We start from the raw sequence: 25,113 nt of genomic DNA, 5'->3' as shown, positions 1-25,113 counted from the left end.
TGTTACCTCAGCTATGGGAGAGGACTCCATTTAGATTTTGCCCTATTTCTAAGGGCAAATTCCTGTGGAAGGACAAGCACAGACCGTGTAACCGGTGCTTGCCACTCGATCATAAAGAGGAAGGGTGTGCGGCCTGCAAGCTCCTCTGATCCAAGACTTTGAAGGAGCGTAGAGTAAAATGGTGGGCGGCCTACAGTATGTCCAAGGCCGGGACTTCTCCCACTGCCGCTACCACTGAATGTGACGACGGCGAGAGTGACTATCAGGCCTCCGAATCGGAGGTTGTTGACCTTTCGACGGAACGCTTGCGTTCTGTATCGTAGGTCCCCGGCCCCGATAAGCACGGCAGAAGCCCTGCTATGGGGAAGTTACACCCCGGCGACAAAGACAGACATGTGCATGACACTAGGCACACAACCGCTAGCCTTATTTCGACTATGTCAAAAAAGACTCCGGCGCTAACGGGTGCGCCGGTCCTTCCGGTGATACCCACCGATCCACTAGTTTGGCAGCCCTCCCTGCATGCGCGCCTAGCGGCTGGGCAATCCAAGACAAAGGGCGCTACCCCCAAAACGCATAGTTCTGTCGACACGCATCATGGGAAAGCATACGGCGATGACAAACCTAAGACACCGAAGGTTACGGCACTGCTGGAAAAGGCAGCCGATAAAGGCAAGGCCTTGATGCCGCCGAAACAAACTCCCTTACAACCGTCGGATGTACCTATGCGTCTCCCGACTGGTGAGGACGTCTAGGTCAGCCTGGCAAGGATTGTGGCCGCCGATTCCCATAAACGGCAGGCTAGGGACTCTCAGAGTCTCTGAAAGACGCAAAGATCCGCCGAGATCTAAGGATAGTGTTCAGAAGTCGAGGGACAGGCACAGCGATACCCCACCTTCGTCGGTCCTGCCAGAGGATTTCTCTGAGGGAGGGGGAAGGACTTTCTTCGACGCTAAGGCACAGAGCTCTACGTTTTTCGACGGAAGAGGGTGCTGGGGACACTTTTTCGACGGAAGACTATCAGAGAGACACCTTTTCACCCCTAGACCATTCTAGATCATCAGTCTGGACTAGGGAAAAGTTGAGGACATATATAACCTTACTGAAGAAAACATTCTTCCAGATAAGGTACAGGATAATCCTTTTTATAACGAGGAGGAACTTGAGCCCATTGGAGATGAGCCGATTGAGGATGATCCTATTGAAGGTTGGGTGGATGAGCCATATGTGAGTGACCCTAGACCATGGCAATCCCCAGAGCCACAAGACCCAGATATTCTGGCCTTGGACTCTCCTCAGAATACCCCTACAAGGAATCCTTCTCCTATTGATGATCAACTAACATTTAATGTAATGCTACTTAAAGCAGCTGATCACTTTATAATTGCACCTGAAGAGGCAGCGCCTGAAGCAGACTTCGTAGAGGATATACTCCAAGAGAAGCCGCCAACCAGCCAAGCCATCCCTCTACTCAATTCGATCAAAAAAATGCCTTGCTCCATCTTTGTCTACACCGGCTCTTACGAGGGTGTAAACCCAAGAATTGAAAAACTCTTCTGCCCCTCTCCATCAGACCATCTATATATTAGGTCATTCCACTCCAGTTTCTTTGGTAGTCACTACCACAAGGAAAAGACCAGGAGTCCCTTTATCAACATGTGAGGCTCCCCCTGACAAAGAAGGGAAAATACTTTATGCCCTGGGTAAGAGGTTTACCACAGCGGCAGCGTACTCCACGCGTATCTCCAATAACACTACTCTATTGGCTAGTTACACAGATGCGCAATGGGCTTTAATACAAGAAGGCCTACAGGAGGCTCCAGAACCTCTACGGACCCGCCTACTTTACACAGTCTCTGAAGGTAGGCAAGTTAACCAAAGTATTTTAAAGAACACTTTGGATTCTGCTGAGACAGCCAAACCGAGCCCTCGCTCAAGGCATTCTCCTCAAGACTCGCGTGGCTTCGTAATTCAGGGTTTAAACCTGAAACACAAGCATCTTGTAAACAAACCAGTGGTGGAATCCAACTTGTTTGGGAAGGCGGTCGATGAGGCCTTGGAGACTGTGAAAAAAAAGAACATGAAACCCTAAAGAGCTTGGACCAAATTACTCAGACCTGCCACAAGACGAGGATTTGGAAACTGAAGGTTTTTTTCGTGGCCAACGCTCCACTCGCCAACAATACCCTTCAACTGGAACTCTCCACAGGGAGCCAATACTTACCACGCCGCTGTCCCCTTTGGGGGTACGGGTTATTGTAAGGGAAGAAGCAGGAACCCGACCCCCAGAGGTTCTCCTGCCTCAGGCTCCAAATGACTCGAAGATTTGGGTCCCCTCCCATGCCTCTCCTGTCGGGGGCAGATTAACATAATTCCTGAAAGCATGGGAGGGAATAACCACGAACCAGTGGACCATAGCCCACGACTACTGTATAGACTTCAACCAATCCCCAAAATACAGACCTCCACGTCAACGAAGGCTAACACCAGAACATCTTTGCATACTTCAAGAAGTCGAGATACTGGAAATAAAAGGAGCCATAGAGATCGTACCTCTGTCACAGGTAAAGGAGGGTATTTATTCAGTGTACTTCCTTGTACCCAAAAAGGATCTAACCATGCGTCCTGTTCTAGATCTGCACCCAGCGAACAAGTTTGTAAAACCACAGAAATTTCGCATTGTCACCCTGCAGGAAGTAATTCTTCTGCTCACACAGGGGGATTACATGGCAACTCTGGATATGAAAGATGCTTACTTTCATATTTCGATGTTGCCAGCGCACAGAGTACATCAGGTTTATGATAGAGAACAAACATTATCAGTTCAAGGTACTACCCTTCGGCATAGCATCTGCGCCAAGGGTATTTACAAAGGTACTAGCAGCAGCGGCAGCACACCTGCGCAGGCAATCCATTCCAGTTTATCCTTACCTCGACGACTGGCTCATAACAGGGGACTCCTACGAAACATGCCTGTCAAATACCCAAAAGACGATAGATCTTTTATTCAGCTTGGGCTTCTCTATCAACGAGAAGAAATCCAGCTTAGACCCCAGTCAAGTCAAACAATTCCTAGGGGCTCTAATTCGAACAAAGGACAGCCTTGTCTTCCTCTCCGAGAGGGTTCAAAACATGCTGTTTAAAATACCCCACTATGTAGCCAGTCGAGAGGTAACAGTACGCAAGGCTATGCTATAATGGGAATGATGGCATCATGTATCTACTTAGCTCCTCGCCTGCGCCCAATGCAAGGGTGGCTAAGCAACCAGTGGTGTCAGGCCAGCGGGACGATTTAGTAGTGGTCTCGCCGGCCCTAGTTCTCTCGCTGCGGTGGTGGTCGAGGGAAAACCTCTTGAAAGGGAAATTCTTCACCACGCCCGCAGTGGATGCCACTCTAACTACGGATGCCTCCCTTACAGGGTGGGGAGCCCACTTGCTCCAACAGACAGCCAGCAGAGTGTGGTCACCAGACATAGCGTCCAACCACATAAACCTGCTGGAACTGCTGGCAGTGTTCAAAGCACTGAAGGCGTTCGAAACACAACTACAAGGAAAGACTATACTAATCCTTACAGACAGCACCATGGCCATGTACTATCTGAACAAACAGGGAGGCACTCATTCTCCAGGGCTGTCCAAACTGTCCCAGAACATTTGGAAGTGGACTCTCAAATGCAACATGTTCCTGTTATCACAACATGTTCCAGGGGGAACTTCATCTTCTGGCAGACGTACTCAGCAGAGACTTTCCGTTAACCAAGGAGTACGAATGGCGATTACACAAAGACCTCGTCGCCAACGTTTTCGCACAATGGGGTTTTCCAGAGATCGATATGTTCGTGACTCTGGAGAATGCCCAATGCCAAGATTACGCCTCCAGATACCCCCAGAACCGATCCAAGGGGAACAGACTCTGGATAACATGGTCAATTTGTCGATGCTTACCCCCCTGCCCCCGCAACTCCCCTTCTCAACAAGATTGTACACAAGATGCACCAAGAACCAGTCACGATGATATTGGTGGCCCCCATGTGGGCCCGCCAACCCTGGCTTGCTCACCTGATGGAGATGTCCCTATCTCATCCTGTCAAACTGCCTTGCCTGTACAACATGTTGTCGCAAGACAGAGGGGAGACGCTTCACCCATGCCCGCAAACATTGAACTTAGCGACCTGGCTCCAGGGGTCATAGTTTGGTCACCTGCAACAACCTCAGAGATGTATGGACATTCTCAGGGAAGCAAGGAAACCTAACACTAGATACTGCTATTCTAGTAAATGGAAATTGTTTGTCATATGGTGTAACTCACAGAGCATCATACCTAACTCACTTACTTGACTCAGGCCTAGTCTTCAACTCAATAAAGGTGCACCTAGCAGCACTTTCAGCATATACAACATCTCAACAGAAAGTGTCATGGTGGAAGATACCAGTAATTAAGGCTTTCATGGAAGGGGTAAAAAGAATTCACCCTTCCATTTCCAACCTGGCTCCCGGATGGGACCTAAATGTGGTATTAACTAGATTTATGGGAGCCCCTTCCGAGCCCGTGCATAAAGCAAGTCTTAAGAACCTCACCCTCAAGACTGCTTTTTTAATACCAATTGCCTCCATTAGGAGGGTAAGTGAACTGCAGGCACGATCTATCCTAGATCCCTTCGTGACAGTTCACAAAGACAAAGTGGTTTTGCGCACTCACCCTAGATTTGCGCCTAAATTCTTTTCCAAGTTCCCTGTGAACCAGTCAATGAAGCTACCAACGTTCTTTCAGAATCCCTCAAGCCTGGGGGGAAGAACCCTGCACACACTGGATGTACGCAGAGCTGTCATGATCTATATGGAAAGAACTAGTCCACTAAGGAAAACTAATCAGTTTTTCGTATCAGTGGCCACAGGGAAAGAAGGAGACAGTCTCAAAATCCACGATTTCTAGATGGATTGTCAATTGCATTACACTCTGCTACCATCTTACAAAGAGAGAACTGCCCTTCAAGCCTAGAGCCCATTCCACTCGAGGCACTGGGGCGTCCATAGCATTCATTGCAAATGTTCCCCTTGAGTCCACTTGCAAAGTGGCAACCTGGAGTTCTGTACACACCTTTACAAAACACTATTGCCTAGACACTCATTCTAGGTCTGATTCTCAAGTGGGACAGGCAGTACTAGGACATCTTTTCACTACTGTTCCTTCTCACAACCCACCTCCAACTCCGGGAACTGCTTGCTAGTCTATGCACAGCATGTGATTCTAAGCAGATTGACAAACATCAGAAGACCTGCATTACTTACCGTAAAAGCATTTCTGATTGTTGTATCTGCTTAGATTCACCTGCACCCACCCTTCCTCCCCGCTCGGATGGAAGGAACATAGACGTCTTACTACTTTTTCTCTCTTTTCTGTACTCGCTCACGATAGTCATAAGGCTCCCTCTTGGCAAGAAAAAAAAATACAATCGGATGGACCTCGACGCGTGAGGGATCTTGGGTACACTACACGTCAAATAGGGTAAGTGTTACAGGCACGCCCATGTCGACGTCCCCTTTCGATTCTTGAAAGACCAGATGCAATACTCTGCGGTTACCACTGGATGTCGGACTATGCACAGCATGTGAATCTAAGCAGATACACCAAGCAGAAATGCTTTTATGGTAAGTAATGCATGTCTTATAGGTATATACTATTCCTTGAACGAGTGTTCCCATATTCAGAACAGTATACTTGCAGGTTGGTTATGTAGTGTCACTGCACCACTGCTAGGGTCTACTACCCTTGTATTACTGAAAGTAATCAAAGTAACTTATGGTTTTACTCCCCATGAATAGGTGTGTCCTATGCTAAATGTGTTTTAATAACGTCTGACTTGCCTAAAACTATTGTTCATTTTCTGAACCAGGTCTATACTTTGGTCTGTGTACTATTAAAGCATGGTGGTGTGTTTTTATATGTTTGAGTACTTACCCCAAGACTTATCTTGGCCTACCTGGATTTATAATAAACCTTTATAATACTTCTGGTTGTCCGTGTTTCTATTGAATCCTTGGTATACTACAAGGTCGTTGTACTTTCCTACAACCGCCTTTCCCTCCTAAAATAAGCCTGACTGCTCTGTCTGTTACCATATACTCAGGTGTTACAGCCTTATACTAAGAGTGGAGTCTTGTACTGTCTCATTTGAATGGTTTTACTAAGCTTGGACTTTAGAAAAACTGCTTCAACAGCCTCTTCTGCATGTTCTGCCATTTGTGCGATAATGTTTTAGTTTTTAATAATTAACTGTAGTTATTGACTTAATTCAACTCCTGTTGGCAGCCAAGTACAGTTCTGGTAATGTTATGCCTCCTGGGAAAGAGAATGCTCACTGCTCTGTCTTCCCCTTGTTTCTTTTCAGAGTGGCGGATGAGCAGGGCAGGAGGCGTGGCTGGTTTACCTACACAGAGCTCTGTGTGCTTCTGGAGCAGTGTGTGTGGCAGCAGGCTTTCGGACAGTTCTATCAGCATGTTGCCAAGGTAGGAGTCCTGCTACCAAGCATTTAGCTCGGGATTTGGGAGGGGGCAGAGATGCAATTGGGTGGGTTGGGTGACCTGGGGGATGCGGATGGGGAGGGGTGAACGTTTTTCGTTCTCCATGATTGGCAAGTCTCATCTGCTTCCTTTGTATGTTGTTTCCTTCGTGTAGCCTGCTTCTTGACCACGTTTGGTGATATTATTTGGAAGTTTCATCTCTGTACTTTGTGGGCTTCCTTGGGGTAGTTTATTCTATTTTCATTCTACTGGGTCATGAACTGCCACTTATTTTCTAAAACATAAAACTCAGGGGTAGTTTCCATGAATGTGTCATTAACCGGACACTCCTTACCCATTCACTCCCCCACCCATCAACTCCCCCCCCACCCCCCACCTCCCCCCCCACCCCCATAATTAATTACACAGTCTGGAAACTCCAAATGATGGCTGCTTTGGCACCATCATCTGATTGCTGTCTTTGTGTTATAAATGCCGGTCTGTGTGATTTTTATTCTTCCTACTCCTGTGAAGTAGGAGAAAATTGTGTATAAAAGTGAGCTGTGCACATTTACTACAAGTAACTGTAGACCAGGGGTCTCCAGGTGCGATCAAAGAAAAATACAAAAGTAATCCAAAAGAAGAGTACACCGTGCAAGAAAAACCACAGCTTTATTGAACAAAAAGCTCTGTGGAACTGAACTCTTAATACATTCTCAACTCTGGCCACGAAGAGCAGCAATATTTATACGAGTAAATCTCATATTTGTCAATCAGTACATTTTTGGGGATGCGCGAATACATAACTGGTGGGTCGTCACCGGGACCCTTATGTTCGTGTATACATTACATGTCCTGATTGGATAAAAAACATTTCCTGCAACATCGCCCCTTCATGACGTCATGACCCGCGAGGCTACCTCCCCTCAATTACATCTTTATCTGCTGACCTACAGAAAATCTGGTTTGCCATTGGTTGGTACTGCTAAGGTACAAGTTGAGAAATCCCTCAATGCGATTGGACCCCTTGGTAGACGGTGTGAGCCACAGCATCCCACCAAATCTATCCAATAGAATTACGAGGGAACAGCACCAAGGCCAGGGGCATTGTTACAGCCTCTGAAACACCATATCCCAGTCCCCTGATTGGTTCCCCTCTTCCTTCCCTGCACCCGTTGGCTCCCGTCTCTTCTCTTGCATTGTGCCTGCTCTAGAGAGAAAAAACTGTGCAAGACACCGTTGGTGAAACTGTATTTCTGCTATTTGATTCTCCTTTGCTACTGTATTCACTGCCTGCACCCTTGGTATCTAGCCCAATGTCCTTTGAATTATCATGTGGGACTGCACCTGGTATTCGGCTGCAGTTCTTTTCCCATGAGAAACTTTTCCTTCTGCAACATTTAATAGGATACTGGGGCTTGTTGGTGTCTCACCAATGGTGAGCTGATATAGCGTTTTTTGGGTACGACGTCCTTTCATCGTGGGATGCTTCTTTGTGTTTTATTTTTTTTACTGCAAATTTTTTGGGGGAAAAAACCCATCGAATTTTTTAGGGGGGGGGGTTAGTAAATTATATATACGGGGTGTGGGTGTTTGGGAATAAATGCAAATTAAAGAAAATGGGGGGGTTAGGGGGGCATGTGATAGGTTTTTTTGTAAAAATAAAATCGCAGTACAAAACCCAGCGAAAAAACATCCCGCAATGAAATGACCTGGAACAGTTTTTTGCTAGTGTCAGCTAAACTTCAATTCTACTCTTAGCTGTGTCCTTTCAAACAACAAATGGTTTCTGTGTGGTCTGCCCTGGACCTGCTAAACTATAGTCAAACTGTTATTCTTCATTAATATACCTAACGCATAACAGGTCTAAGTTCAAAAAAATAAGTGACTACTGCTGTACGTGTTTTTTTAAAAAAAAAAATTTATTATTATTTTTTTTTTTTTTTTTTTTTGGCCATGCTTCCCTATCCCTAGTTAAAAATGCGTTCTGTGTTTTCGCACGTGTACTTCCCTGCACACCGCATCCTACTCCATAACGTGTGATGCACTAGGTGTAATTTAGGTGTGATATGAGTGTCTTGACGTCACCCCTCAAGTTACTTTGGCGTTACTGTGTTTCTTTAGCCATTCTCCCCCCCCCCACCCACCCCTTTCGATCACTTCTTGTCCTTCCCGCCCAACTTCTCTTGTGGTATCCAAATTCTAGACACCCCCGTCAAGCTCCAACCAGCAGCAACATATTCTTCCAGAGTGTATCCCAAAAATCAGCACCCTCCATCTCCACAACAATCGACCCAGTGGGCGAAATAATTTTCCAAATCAGAAGGTGTCATGGAAAGTGTCCCCTCAAGCCACAAAGCTCCCCCTAGCCACCCCAATAATCATATTAATTTCGTGAATGGTTTGGGTTTGAATGTGTCTGGGCGGTGGTATTCCTTCCCTAACTTTGGCTGTCCCCTTTGTCATATATTTCCCCCCCATTTCCACCCCCATGGCACCACCCCAATCGAAACTGACATGCACAAAAGGCACTGAGAGCCAGTACGAGAATCGGAACCACTATTTTCGTAAGCACCGATAACCACGTGGTTACCCAAGCAAACATTCTCGCCAGCATTCAGTCACTTTGCTCGCTTTATGAACCATAGTCTCGTGAAGGTCATGCAAAGCATTGCTTGCTTCCGACCGTGTGCTGTTTGTGGTCTCATTTGCGGGCACGTACTTATTGGTTCCGTAGAGTGACTGCCAATTGTATCTTAATATGCAACCATTTGGTGTTGGCTGCAGTCTGAGTATAGCAATCTGGTAAAAAACCATGGCTGTCTTACTAAATAGCCTGAATTCCATCAGGAGAGCGTCCAGACAGTGCACACTCTGTTGGGACCAGTAATTGTTTTTTCTTTTCCTCCTCCGTAAAGTCATCCACCGTCTACTTGTGTTTTTTTTTATTTGCAGTGACACGTGGGCTTGTCTCTTCTACGATATTTGCAGTGTCCCGGACCTCAAATTTGCAGTGTTTATAGATCGCTTAACACGGGTGAAGGCCCCTTTTGATAGGGGCGAATGATCATTCAATGGCACAAGGGCTGTGGAGTGTAGAGTGACCAGGGAGTCCTGACCACTACAGTACAGTGATCATTGGGCATATGGTTGGGACCCACAGGACCCAAAATAGTCCATAAGGGCCGCGGTTCTAAGCAGTATATTCTGCAGCTCACGTGTCCTCTGTCATGCAAGATAGGTCCCCAATTTGATTGAATCTTTTGTCCCAGCGGTTCTAAATCATGACTATTGTGTGAGTGCCTTTATGTGTAATGGCTGCTGTCCATCTTCTATTCAGGTGCTGGCCTAGATGTGATCATTCCAAATAGTGTGACCTTTATCATTCATACTTCACTGTTAATACTTCAGCGAATCCTGCCAATCCCCTCTGTCCTACACCCTATTAGCCCTTCCATCCACTGCTTGTTGTGGAACACTGAGCCCTCTATCTGCAGCTGGTGCTGTATTCTGCACCATGATAATGGGTGTCCTGTATCATTCACACATGACTGCACAGTGTGGCTTAATAGGTGTTCTCCCCTTCTCTGGCCTTCTGTTTGGTATTCTAGATCAATGTTTTGTTTTTCGTCTGCCTCTGCCATCTTTTTAATCTTTTATATAATTGTCTTCAGAGATCGGGTCTACTTCCTCCACCCATTTCGCTTGTACCCTGTGCCCCCGAAATAACCCTCAAACCTTGCAAAATGGCAGGTGTATAAGACAGGGTGGAACAGATGTAATAACTGGTTAATGTAAATGTTTGTCGGGCTGTATTTGGCAACATTCACTGCTTCAAGAAAATAACTGGCATCTGATTTAGAATTCCCTAATTGCCTTTTTGGGACGTTTCAAAGGAATGCTACAAGTGCCACCAATCTTATTCCGGCATATTTGTGGGAATTCATTCATAGATTTAGTGTATGGCAGTTGAGAGACTTCCTTCCTGCCCCATTGTCTACGCCCACTCGAGGGATGGAACTATTGCCAACAAAGCAGGTGCAAGATCCTGCTTCCTTGATCCAGTCATGCCGCCTGAAAACTGTAAGCAGAGGGGTAGGTGGCTTACTGTGGCAATACATTTTTTAACAGATGCTCGCAGCCTCCCCTCCAACCTATTGAGCCATGCTTGTGAGGTCTGGTGGGAGCAGCGTGAAGGTGGTGTTGAAGTAGCACAAGGTTTCTTGTCTGATGGGCCAACCACTGCATATCATCTTGTGGTACAATCACTTCACCAGTTGAAGATAGCATTCCTCCCTGCATGGCAGCCAGTAGGAGTGATGTGTTTCTGGCAGCAGTGCATCAAGGCATCTTCAAAAAGCCACTGAATCAGTGTGGCATTGTAAAACTTTCAGTGAAGGTGGCTCTCTGTTTGAGGCTTTTGTACTGCACCCGTTTGCCTATTTGTAGTCTTCTCGCGGCACCTAGGCTAGGCTGGAGACTAGCGTATTGTAGACCTTAGTCTGAGGGGCAAAAAGAGCACGGGAGAGCTAAGAGGATGGAAAAGAATGAGCAGGTGCCATAGGCAGGGGGAGGGATGCAGCCAAGGGAAGAATGTTTGTGACATCTTGAGTACAAGGAAGTCCTGTCACTTAGACCGTGTATTGATGATGCTAAGAAAACGTGATATTACGAGTAAACTAGAATAGTCCCAAATAAGTCTAATAACAGATTGATGTGCGAAACTTATTTCTAGTGATATGAGTACATTTAATCTGCAACTTGTTTACATAATCAACTTTAGATTCCAAATCAATCTGTTAACTCCACAAGGATAAATAAAATGTGGAACCTCCACATGATAAATTATGTCATCCAGTCACAAATGACTACCACAAATGTGTTTCTATTACAAATGGAATTAATGACCACCTTTTGCATAACCGCTTTTGTTTTCCAAATGCAATCCGATGTGACCAAAGATTATTTGACAATTTAATGCAGCCAGCTTTTCCTAGAATGTAACCAGAAGTATTTAAAAAATGAATCTGTCCAACACTTGTTTCACACTAATCAGTTATTTATGTAATCTAGGTGCGTGCTTCTTCAGGGCCATACGATAGAGGAATCTTCTTTATTTTAAAATGACTTGCAAAGTATTATTTGCAATGTTGTTGCTATTTTGACTATATAATTTTAGAAAATGTCTGTCCAAAGGCCGAACATTCACAATTTGTATCATTGTAAGTACGCAGCAGGTAAACTGCAAAATGGTCGTTGGACCTCGTATTTTTTTCCCCTCCCTCCTATATATGTGGTACAGAAGTGTTTTTGTTACTAGGGGCTATTTTCGAGTACAATTCATGATCTAAGGTCATTGTGCATCAAGTTTTATAGGAATGAAGAATTTGAGAAGTGCTTTAAAAAAAAAATGGCAGCGCTCAAAAACCTCAATATATTACCTGTAACTTTGTGTAGTAAACTAGAATGTTTGGCGTGATGATGGTCTTGAGATGCGCTCAAGCAGACCCTTGAAGTTTTGTGACTTATTTTCCCAGTCTTAGGTTAATAAACATTTCTCTGGACTATGGATTCTGAGAGTGTCAATCCAAAGGGACAAATCTGGCTCAGGACTGTCTAAATTGTAATTGTCTATGGATGGCATTGGACGCGCATACCCACACCCAATTCCCTCCCCCACCTTTATAATTCCTTGCATGTAAGACTATCCCAAGAACAGACTGGGTGCCTAGGTGTGCTTGGTTTCTGAAAATGAGCATAGACTGACAGCACCCCCTCCACCCACCCCTCGCCCATTTTCTGCGGTCATGCATATGTTTTGTATATCCTGGCAGGCCTATTGATTTGCAACCATGTCCATTGCACTAGCATAGAGTACAAATTGTATTGGATCTGTAATGTTGTTGTCTTTGTTACTGGGATATTTTATTGCTGTTTGAGCCAGGGTGAACTGTTCAGTCCAGATGGATGGCCCTTGAGTAATGTTGGGCTACAAGAAAATGGTATGAATATTGTCCAAAGATTGCCATATTACTGAAAATATAAGTTAAGCCATTGACTCAGTGCACCATCCTACTACTGCATACCCTCATATTTATTAGTACAAAAAACACAACAATTTTGACATAAAATCATTACCTAAAAAGTGTACATTGTTTCCATTGATCTAAAAAGGTATTGTTTATCTCTAAAACCTATTTACAATGGCTATAACAAACATTTTTATTTGATCTTGGCTAAAAATATTCTGTGGAAAGATCCCCACTGATATTAAAATTCAGCTCTGTTGCCCACTAAATAACATAGCCCACCATGCTTCCAGAGATAGTGTAATATAATGCTTTAAACATCTGCTAAATACCTCAGAACTTCTCTCAGATGGGGGCCTTACAATTAAATAATATGTCTTGGTGTTTCCAACTCTGACGTATTATTAGAAAACCAAGACCCTCTTCGTAGCATGTCCCATTTTGCTCTAACACCGCTCTTGTGGGCAGTAGATTTAGTCACATTTTTAAGATCTGTCTCATTAGAGACAGATCAGGGAACTTTAATGTATGGCGCTAATTGATTTAAGGCCTTAAATTCATAACTGACATTCAAACAAGGTTTTTATAACTTGCATCCTTCTAGCGTGACTATGCAGTCACTTCTCCAAAGCTGTTTTTCCTTTCTTATATATATATATATCTCTGAGGCTTGTGGAATCTGATTAGATCACATGCTGTGCATAGGCCGACATCTAGTGGAAGCTGCAGAGTATTACAGTTTGTTTTTCGAAACTCGAAAATGGGCGTCGACACAGGCGTGCCAGTAATACTATCCCTAGTGTGATGTCCACTGTACCCAAGATCCCTCACGCGTCTAGGATCCTCAGATTGTTTTTTTCCGCCATACTGGTCGGAAGCATCTTGCGGAGTCCCCTGGCCTTAGCCATACTTTTGCTAATAATTGAAATTTATTATTCTTTATTGACATCCTTCCCCACCCCAACGTCGACACTCGACGACGGCTGGAGAAGACATCGACCGTCGGCTGCTGCACGACGGATCTGGGCTTCGGAAGGCCGCTGGCCTCGGCCCGGGCCTGGTAGGCCGCTGGCCTCGGCCCTGCAAGTAGGGAGAGTGGGGGGTGGTACATACTCTTCACTCTTGGTATATAGGTACACCTTATATATTTCCTACACTTACCAGCCCGCTGCCTTAAGGTGCGTATGGAGGGTACCCCTTTCCAATTCTGCCCCAAGTGCAACCGCAAATACCCTTGGGTCGACAGGCACGCCACGGGCAATCTCTGCTTGCCGAGGGACCACCCCGAAGCGAACTGCAGAGCGTGTAGTAGGTTTAAACCTAAGACACTTAAGGACCGTTCGACAAAGCGTTGGGCCCACCACGCCAGGCAGGCGGCCATGGCAGCGGAGGGCGCCTTCAGCGATGGCAGCGACGCCGTACTTTCGGACGGCGAGGGCATTACGGCGTCGAAAGACAGCCGAGCGCAGGTCCCCGACCTCGGAAGGTCGTCCGGCAGGGCGGCTATGGGGAAGACCCCCGGCGACGCAAGCGCTACACACCCTACACACACTAAGCACACTAAGTCCAACTGAACCTCGACGACGTCGACTTCTCGGAAAGAGGCACAGATAGAACGGTCCGACTCGGTGTCCTCTGGGCGCTCTCGATCGAGATCGCCTCATGACGCAAGGCAATCATCCACTCTTGCCAAGAGTGCCTCGCTCCCTAGATTAACGGAAGTTCGATCGTCGGAAGACGAAGACGACTTCCACCCCCAGGCCGCGCTCCAAGAGACCGAGCCCACAGTTAACACCAGCGAGGCCCCACGCTCGAAAAACACAGATACTTCTCCAGATCCTCGACGCCAGGCGTCGAAAGTCTCTGGGGCCTCCAAGGGACAGGGAAAACATTTTTCCACGCACGGGGAGGGGGGAAAACAGCGGAAAGCACATTCTTCCACTCCTGTAAGACCATCCTTCCCCCCTAAGCAGACAGACAAATACAAGTCTACTGGGACATCAACTTCCAGCAAGGTTACCCTTGATAAGTCCCCTAAATTGCCTACTAAAGTCATCCCCTGTTCCAAAGAATGGTCCAGTGAAGACATAGACAGGGTCATGTCAAGGATGTCTTCCTTGGCTGATTTTTTACGACAAAAATCCAGAGCATTTCCTTTCGTATGACCCTCAAGGGGCCACACCCTCAGGTTCCTCTGATCCTATCCCCCTAAGTAAAAAGGCCCGGTTCGAAAGACCTGAACCCTTCGAGGTGCAGCCTTACTCTACTCCACACCCCAGGTACCAAGGACAGCCTTTCCCTGAGGGGGACCATGAGTTTGAAATTATGGAAGAACAAACCTGGACTGAATACTATGCGGATGATGAGGACCAGGAGGAGGGAGAGGATGAGCAGGAAATTTACAGAGTAGATTCCCCGGTAGAAAGCGAAGCCCCAGTTACCGATTCGCCAGTCGATAACCAGCCCCTCCTTAATGAGGTTCTCGCTCGCGCGGCAGAACATTTTCACATCGACACCCACGGTGTACAGGAGGAAAGGGACCTATCCTTAAATCCATCCAACGTAGAATAGATCCGTCCCTGGTGAATCCAAACCTCACCAGAGCAATCAACCCCAGAGTCGAAAAACTTTTCCGGGCAGCCCAGTCTGACCCTCTTTATATAAGAGGGCATCTTAAACCAGACTCCCTAGTGGTTACCAACACTCGGAAGAGGGCTGGAACACCCTTATCGTCGTCAGAAGCTCCTCCCGACAAGGAGAGCAAGAAACTGTACGGGTTTGGCAGGAAGGTAGCCTCAACGTCCGCCTACCAAGCAAGGATTGCTAACTCCACCACCCTGTTGGCCAGTTACAACTGCCATCAATGGGAAGAGGTCGCGGCACTCATAGCCTCTGCTCCTGAACCGTTAAAGGGCCAATTGGCTCGGATCTCGGCAGAAGGGAGAGCCGTGTCTGGTTGCATATTAAAGGCAACTTTCGACGCCGCAGACAACGCAGGAAGATTGATAGCAGAAGGTACTGTTATCAAGAGACATGCGTGGTTACGGAAGTCGGGGTTCAAAACAGAAACCCAGGCTTCATTAATAGACAAGCCGGTGGAACCCGATCTATTGTTTGGGAAAGCGGTCGAAGACGCACTTAAAAATGCCAAGGACGAATACGAGACTCTCAAATCCCTTGGCCGGCTTACCAACAAACCCCCTAACCAGAGGGGGAACAGTAATTTTCGTCGCCCACGCGGCCAAAATTCACAGAGGCAACTATGCCCAGGGACAGGGTACACAGTGGAACAACAGCCAGCAGTCTACCCAAAGTTACGGAAGGGGTAACAAGAGAGGTCGTGGGAGAGGCAGAGGCAGCCCCAACAAGGGAGGTGGCACGCCTCCACCAAAGCAGTGACGCTCAGTTCAGGGTCCCTTCTCACGCTACCCCAGTAGGGGGACGCATTTCCAACTTCACCCAGGCTTGGGAAGGGATCACCTCAGACAGATGGGTGCTGTCAACAGTGTCCACAGGATATTGTATAGAATTACTGCAGCGTCCCCGGAACCATCCTCCACGACAAAGAGTACACTCCTTAGAACATCAGAAGATCCTTCTCGAGGAGATCGCCATTCTGCTAGAAAAGGATGCGATAGAACTCGTCCCAGGACACCAGGTAAACAAGGGTATCTATTCAACTTACTTCCTTGTGCCAAAGAAAGATTTGACAATGCGCCCAGTATTGGACTTACGACCTGCCAACAAGTATGTCAAGCCCCAAAAATTCCGTATGACCACGCTACAAGAGGTAATCCCCCTCCTAAAAAAGGGGGATTACATGGCAACCTTGGATATGAAAGATGCTTATTTTCATATTTCCATGCTCCCGGCGCACAAAGTACTTGCGCTTCAAGGTAGACAGTCGCCACTACCAATTCAAGGTACTGCCCTTCGGGATAGCTTCAGCACCAAGGGTATTCACCAAGGTACTGGCGGTGGCAGCTGCACACCTACGCAGGGAGGCAATCCCAGTGTACCCTTATCTGGACGACTGGCTCATAACGGGGGGAAACCCCAGGAATTTGCAGGACAAACATTCAGAGGACTATCGACCTCCTCCACAAATTGGGCTTCTCAATCAACGAGAAGAAGTCAAGTCTGGTGCCAAGCACCTCAAAACAGTTCCTAGGAGCGATCCTAGATACTCAGAAAGGGTTGACCTTCCCTTCGGAAGAGAGAATTCGGAATATACTACTGCAAATTCCACATTCAGTCAGGTCAACAAATAACGGTACGCAAAGCAATGCGGTTACTGGGCATGATGGCGTCATGCATTTACCTGGTCCCCCACGCGCGGCTGCGCATGCGTCCCATGCAGGAATGGTTGGCGAAACAGTGGTCTCAAGCAAGTGGTCAGTGGGACGATCTAGTGGTCGTTTCGCCAACACTTGTACAGAGCCTACACTGGTGGACAAGAGAACCTCGCAAGGGGGAAACCCTTTTACGATCCCGAAGTACAGGCAGTGGTGACTACAGATGCATGCCTGACTGGGTGGGGAGCTCACCATCTCCACCACACAGCTCAGGGTCTCTGGTCTCACTCAGTAGCCAAGAACCACATCAACCTGCTAGAGCTTCTGGCAGTAGTCGGAGCGCTTCGGGCGTTCGAGCCCCATCTACTAAACTTGTCGGTGCAAATCCGGACGGACAGCACGACAGCCATGTTCTATCTGAACAAGCAAGGAGGGACTCGTTCGCCAAATCTGTCCAAGCTTGCCCAGAAAATCTGGATATGGGCACTCAAACGGAACATCTTCCTGTCATCACAACATGTTCCAGGGGAGCTCAATTCCCTAGCGGATGCTCTAAGCAGAGACTCCCTCCCAAAAGAACACGAATGGGTCCTTCACAGAGAGATCGTAGAAGATCTCTTCTCTCGGTGGGGTTTCCCCACTATAGACTTATTCGCCACAAGCGAAAACAAACAATGCCCAGGATTTGCATCCAGGTTCCCCCAGCCACACTCCCAAGGGAACGCCCTGTGGATGAACTGGTCAGGGATGTTTGCGTACGCTTTTCCACCGACTCCTCATCAGGAAGGTGGTGTACAAGATGAACAAGGAATCGATGACGCTCATCCTAGTTGCTCCCATGTGGGCGAGACAACCGTGGTTTCCACACCTACGCAGGATGGCAGTGTGCGAGCCCATCAAACTTCCAGCTTGGTACAACCTACTGTCCCAGCAACAAGGTCAAACAGTGCACCAGCAACCCAACTCAATGAACCTGGCAGCATGGCTCCTGAGGTCATAGAGTTTGGACATCTCAATTTACCACAAAGGTGTATGGACATCCTAAAAGAATCCAGGAAACCAAACACAAGGCACTGTTACTTTGACAAGTTGAAAAGATTAGTTATTTGGTGCCAGAATAAACAAATCAACCCTGTTGATTGCACTCCTTCCAACGTTGTGACATACATGCTACACCTGCTTGATGCAGGTTTGGTTTTTAACTCTCTGAAAGTACACCTGGCAGCCCTTTCGGCTTACACCACATCCCATAACAAGGTGTCGTGGTGGAAAGTACCAGTAGTTAAAGCCTTCATGGAAGGAGTAAAGAGACTTCACCCTCCTATTTCGAACCCACCGCCAGGGTGGGACCTTAATGTGGTGCTAGCTAAGCTCATGGGCCTCCCTTTCGAACCCATGCATAAAAGTAGTCTCAAACACCTGACTTATAAAACGGCCTTCTTAGTAGCCATTACCTCTATAAGAAGAGTCGGTGAAATTCAGGCTCTGTCAGTGCAGGATCCCTTCTTTACTATCCACAAAGACAAACTGGTTTTACGCACACACCCTAGGTTCTCACCTAAATTTATATCTAAGTTCCATGTAAACCAGTCCATCGAGCTTCTGGCTTTCTTCCAGAACCCACAAAGCTCGGCTGAGGTGAAACTACACACCCTAGATGTGCGTAGGGCGGTTCTCTACTATGTAAATAAGACCAGACCGCTAAGGAAAACAGATCAACTGTTTGTCTCCGTAGCTACAGGCAGAGCGGGAGATCGCGTCTCTAAAGGCGCTATCTCGAAGTGGATTATCAACTGTATACAGCTGTGTTACTCTCTTTCTGAAAAAACTCTGCCTTTTACGCCAAGAGCCCACTCTACTAGAGGCATTGGGGCCACTCTGGCTTTCATTGCAAATGTTCCCCTCGACACCATTTGCAAAGCAGCTACTTGGAGCTCTATTCACACTTTTACTCAGCATTACTGCATTGACACTCATTCCAAGACAGATACACAAGTGGGACAAGCGGTTCTAAGACACCTGTTTGCTCATGACCCTTCTCACATCCTTCTTCTGGTACTGCTCGCTAATCTATGCACAGCATGTGATCTAAGCAGATTCCACAAGCCTCAGAAGGGATACATTACTCACCGTAATCGTATTTCTGATGCTTGTATCTGCTTAGATTCACATGCGACCCACCCTTCCTCCCCTCCGAGAGAAGGCGCATGATTGCTTGTAGTCTTACCTTTCTGTTTATCTGCTTGGATTATCTGTACTCACGCTACTCCTCATGCTTCCTCATGTCAGAAAAAATACAATCTGAGGATCCTAGACGCGTGAGGGATCTTGGGTACAGTGGACGTCACACTAGGGATAGTATTACTGGCACGCCTGTGTCGATGCCCATTTTCGAGTTTCGAAAAACAAACTAATACTCTGCAGCTTCCACTAGATGTCGGCCTATGCACAGCATGTGAATCTAAGCAGATACAAGCATCAGAAATACGATTACGGTGAGTAATGTATCATATATACCCCACTGCATCATTGCCAAACTGTGTTATTTGAATCTAGGTGATACCCCACTGCATCATTGCCAAACTGTGTTATTTGAATCTAGGTGATGCCCCACTGCATTATTGCCAATTGTGCTATTTGAATCTAGGTGATACCCCACTGCTTTATAGCCAAACTGTGTTTTCTGAATCTAGGTGATACCCCACCGTATATTCGCTGGCTACCACTATTCCTGCACATGCTCTGATTACATAGCCACCCATGTCCTCCCAGAGACTACTGAGCTCCTACCGCAACCCAAACTTCACCCCTTGACCACAAACTGAATCTAGGCGTTACTACCCTATCTACATATTGCACTTTTACTGCCTTGCCTGAATTGAATGATACGTATTTGTATTGCTTCTCGCCCCTGCCCACCCCATCTCCCAAATAGCACCTACATTGCTACTCCCACACAACGCCAGCGCAGTACTGTAGAAAATGCTAACCATATTACTCATCTTCTGTGCAATGGCCACGCCCACATCCCCAGACACTCCCATCCAGGAGACTGGCTCAGGAGCCCCCCCTTCCCCAACCAGGCTCTAATCTCACCTACAACTCGGCACTATCCTGACCCTTCCTACCCAAGATATTACTGCAAGTCAGGACCCAAAACCCTTGCCTCCCACCCCTGCCCTACCACCGAAAGAAACCACAAACTTCGCGCCAGACTCTAAACTCTATGAGCCTCCCCGAAGATCCCTGTCTGATTCCAAATGCGAAGCCAAAAGGTCCACCAAAGGCACCACTATCCCCACAACCAAGTCCAAACCTATCACTCATACAAACATCTCGGTAAAAACAGATGTACACTCCTACAAAGGAGCTCTCCTCAATACCAGATCATTGGTCGCACATGCCCTCGATATAGCAGACCTAATTATCAAAGATAAATTAGACTTTATTGCCCTAACCGAAACGTGGCTCCACAATGCAGAAGGCCCATCTCTAATGCTGGCCATCCCAGACGGCTACACTATATCTAGGCAGGACCGGGTAGGTAACCGGGGCGGTGGCATCGCCATCATATCCAAAGTAAGCTTAGCTCTCAGATTAGCCCCGACCCAAACTCTGCAGTCGTGTGAATCCCTCACTGCCAAACTCCCCATAAATCACATCCAATCCCTCACTATCCACCTGATCTACAAACCACCAGGTCCACTTGGAACATTCGAGGAAGATCTACACAACCTAATCTCTAACAATGCGAAAACCACCTCACAACTACTGCTACTAGGGGACCTCAACCTAGGGTTCAACGACCCAACAGACTTACATGCATCTACCATAGCCAATACGATATTATCACTCGGACTCTCTCAAAAAGTCAACCTACCCACCCACCTGAAGGGTAGAACCCTAGACTGGGTTGCTGATGCTAATTGCTCAGCGGTCATCACAGCCACCACACCACTACCCTGGACCGACCACTCGTTGGTCTCTTTTAACCTACTGACCTCTAGATCAACTACCACAACCGTGTCTCTGGCACCACCCTGCCTCACAAGAAACAAGAAAAATATTTCAATAGAAAAAATCATCCCAGCTATCCTTCCAACCTTAAACGCATTACCAGACAATCTAGATCCCAACACACTAGTCCACGAATATAATAAAATCATGTTATCTACCATGGACAAAATTGCCCCACTCAAACTTCGCACCAGCAAGCCAAAAACCCATTTAAACAAATGGTATACACCCGAACTCAAAGCCCTTCGCCTAAAAAAGCGAAAATGCGAAGCTGATTGGAAACTATGCCCCTCCAGTGAAAAGAAAGCCAGCCTTGACACGATTTCTCGTCACTACGAAGCTGAAATCTGCTTAGCCAAACGGAATTCCTATAACATCCGCATTGCCAATTCCAACTCAAGTATGAAGGAGCTCTTTTCCATACTGAAGGAACTTGAGTCACCCATTGCTACACCCGACACCTGCACTAAGAACCAGACCTGGTGCACAGACATCCAACAAGCACTAGCAAATAAAATAAACACCCTACAAAACAAAATTCAACTAAAAAAAGACTCCCTTAACCTCACTAACCCTCCCATACCTCCGCCCATTGCCTCACCAAGTACACACATCAACTCATTCACCTTCTCTAAAACCACCACCCTGGAGGTTGAGAAAATCATCCTTTCCCTTAAACCATCAAACTGTAAAGGCGATATCTGCCCCGCACACATAATAAAGGACGCAGCCAGAGACCTGTCGCCCTTTATCTCTACTCATAAACGCCTCTTTCTCCTCAGGCAGCATCCCCGCCAACTTAAAACAATCTTGGGTGCTCCCCCTCCTCAAAAAACAGACGCTTGATCCCCTCATCCCCACTAACTACCGACCCATCACCACGGTACCCTTCCTACTGAAAATCTTGGACAAAGTTGCCTATGTCCAGATTCAAAAATACCTAGAAGTGCACAAGTTACTAGGCTCCAGACAATCAGGTTTCCGCCCACTACACGGCACGGAAACAGCCCTTATCAATCTGAAAACCCAAATCGATGATCTGAGGGACAAGGGCAAGACAGCACTCCTCCTCTTACTCGACCTCTCCGCGGCTTTCGACCTCGTCGACCACAAGGTCCTCTGCAAACACCTTGACTCAGCTGCTCACTTCTCCCCAGAAGCTATCAAATGGATTGAATCCTTTCTGAGCGAGAGAACCATGAGAGTCTTCTCCCCTTCAGCAGCAGCAGACCCCTCTCCTATTACTTGTGGAGTACCGCAGGGCTCATGCGTCTCCCCCACACTATATAACATCTTCACCAAACCCCTGTTCGACGATCTGGACCATCTTGGTGTCACCTACACTAACTATGCTGATGACACTCAGATTCTCCTCCCACTTTCAGGGGATCACAGTAAGGACAGAGAGTTGGTGAATAGGGTATATCATCATTCAGGCATGGATGGCATCGCATGGTCTATGCCTGAATGATGACAAGACAGAGCTCATCATCTTAGGTTCCCCCGCTAATATCAACAAACTAGGCCTTGAATATGCCGAATTCAACATAGATGGCAATCTCATTAGAGTATCCAGGGAAGTAAAAACCCTCGGCTTTTATCTAGATGCCACTATGTCATTCACTAAACAGGTCAACTCACTAGCATCTACCACTGCGTACACCTGCAAATTAATAAGGGCAGGCAGACCATTCCTATCCAATGACAGCTGCTTGATCCTGGCAAGAGCACTCATACTATCTAGGCTCGATTATTGTAATGCCCTCTATAGTGGCGCTAACAAAGCCATTATCCACAGGCTTCAAATCCTACAAAATAATGCCTTGAGAGCTGCCCTCGGCATTAATAAGAGAGATCCTATCTCTACCACCAGACGCCAACAGAAATGGCTCTCCACAGATAACAAAATCAAACTAAAGTTGGCCTCCCTAACCCATAAAGCCCTCAACAATGCCGCCCCCAGCTACCTGATGGACAAGGTAAAGAGAAAGTCCTCCATCCGACGAACAAGAACTATCAATTCCAACCGCCTGATAATTCCCAGATTCAAACTCTCCACCATTGGTGGGAACAGTTTCCCAGTGAAAGCTGCCATGCTCTGGAATTCTCTGCCACACAACCTAAGAGCTGACCAACCATATCTACACTTAAGGTGACTGATGAGGTGTCTTCTAAACTCCAATAACCATTGTATGTAGCTGCACTCTCTATACCTAGGCATAGATAGTGATACCTTGTTCGCGACTTCGCCCTCGCCTCTAACAGCCCTTACAGCACACATCTGTACACTTACCTCCTGTATAGATATTGACCTTTTATGAAGATCTGTATACATTTCCATACCTCCTATTCCTGTAATCCTGAATATTTTTTCTCAGGAGTACCCGCCTCTAACAGCCCTGTACATATTTGTATATTTACCCTTGCATAGATATTGACTTTGTATGTATGAAGATTTGTACATTTCTTATTCTGTAATTCTGATTATCTCTATCACTACCTCAAAGTGTATATTTCTGCAACATTGTAAGCTTCGAATTATCTTCTGCCTGCACCCTGTTGCCCCTGGGTAAGGTGCGCCATACAAATAAATAAATAAACAAACAAACAAACAACAAATACAAAACAACGAAAAGGGATTTTTTAAAATTCTGGTATTGTTTTGTATTCGATGAAATCTGTATTCGATGAAATCACATGTAACTGATCATCGGCCATAGCAAACATGATCTGTGGCGAGGGATCATGGGAGTTTCCGGCTGAAACATCTAGAGCGCCTCAGGTCGTAGGTGCCTAATCAGGGGCAGGGGTTTGCGGGGGAGTTATCACCTGAAGGGAATGAGGCATTTATGATGGGGTTGTCCCCCATTTCTGCTAGAAAAAGACCATTGAAGTAAGGAGAATATGGGTTTGTAGGCAAGCTTGTGTAATTCCTTGTGTTGGTGACCTATGCCAAATGGTAGCTACCTCCTCTCTGTTCTTCCTTTCTTATGGGGTTGGTTAATCATGCTTTTATTAATCAATGTTTTTTTTTTCTTACAGTTGGCATGCATCCTGGGAGTTGTGTATCTGACTGGTGTTGCTACGCTGCTTGCATCCATTACTTTGGTGCACCAGGTAGCACGTGTGGAAAATGCTACCATGGTCATGGGTCCATCCGGTGAACCTCTACTGGACGAAGGGTCCTTGCTGAGCCCTGAAGCACCTCTGCAGGCAATGAGCCCTGAGGCTCCTTTTCAGGCCCTCCTTGCACCTTCAAGTCGTCCACCGGACCTTGCTCTGCTCTTCGACCCCGAAGCTGGTCCTCCTGCTTCCTCCGTCACTCAGTCATGTTGTTTGGAGAATGACACCCTAGAAAAGCGCTCTGGTGTCGCTGCTACTGCGCTTTACCTCTGGGGCTCTGTTCTAACCGCACTGACCTGCAACGAAAGGCCTGATTTGGAAGAGGATTCCCGGCAAATAACTGCACAATGTCCTAGGTGTTTAAAGTATCAGCGAGGGTCCCCTATACCAGGACTGCACCCCAAATTCAACTATTCAGATTCTGCTCATCGTTTTACCCGCATCTCTTCTGGACTGGTGTTGCCTGGCTCTTCCAAGGCTCCCTCGTGTCATGGCTTTCCATTCTGTGACAACAGTAACGACTGGAACCCCTTCCCAGTGTTGGCCCCTGATGGTCCCCAGACAGCAGCAGACTTCTTGAATCCCCTGGTCTTGAACCGATGCTACTTAAAACCCAATGCAGATTTGACCCGTCTGAAAACCTTTGTTGTTGCAGGATGAGACTTGCGTGCGGGACCTTCCAAGAAATAAAAATATGGACCGGTCTTTTACCCACACTGATGCACTTGCAGCACATGCAGTATTGACATGCAACACTGGCCCCAAAAAATGTTTCCATGAAATCTAGTGCTGATTGGTACTCGGTTTCACTGTAAACCAGAGCAATAATTTGAACATGGGCACTTTTGCTAGTGTTGCATCTCCCTACTGCACGTGCACATTTCTGTTGCTACATGTACATGGGCGCCCCAGATGGAAATGGGGGATGTACTACTTAATTGTTGAGAATATGTTGGTCTGCTTTCCATGAACGGACAGGTGATTGATATCCTGTTACTTTTTTTTAATTTTTTTTAGCTGAAACTCCAAAAAGTAGATCTGTTTCCAAGCAATATTTGGGCTGCCCATGCACTAGAGACCTTGTGGTTACCCGAGTAGTTATTGGGGTTGGTGAGGTGAGAAAAGGAAAGGGTTAAGACTTTGTGCCA

The 25,113-nt window shown here is 46.8% G+C and overlaps 1 protein-coding gene across 1 annotated transcript in view; it reads left to right on the top strand.

Annotated features, from left to right (window-relative positions):
• Positions 1–24,669, top strand: part of CNPPD1 (cyclin Pas1/PHO80 domain containing 1) — a 176,227-nt gene extending 151,558 nt beyond the window's left edge. The window contains exons 7-8 of the mRNA XM_069616873.1: positions 6,390–6,507; positions 23,885–24,669. Coding sequence (XP_069472974.1) covers positions 6,390–6,507; positions 23,885–24,625 — 859 coding nt within the window. The 3' untranslated portion in view covers positions 24,626–24,669. The remainder of the gene's footprint in view (positions 1–6,389; positions 6,508–23,884) is intronic.
• The last annotated feature ends 444 nt before the right edge of the window (positions 24,670–25,113 follow it).

Source organism: Ambystoma mexicanum, chromosome 9 (assembly GCF_040938575.1).
Source record: "Ambystoma mexicanum isolate Mex_15411 chromosome 9, UKY_AmexF1_1, whole genome shotgun sequence".
Lineage (NCBI taxonomy): Eukaryota > Metazoa > Chordata > Amphibia > Caudata > Ambystomatidae > Ambystoma > Ambystoma mexicanum.
Note: the sequence above shows the minus strand (reverse complement) of the source record. Positions and strands in the feature narration are given on the sequence as shown.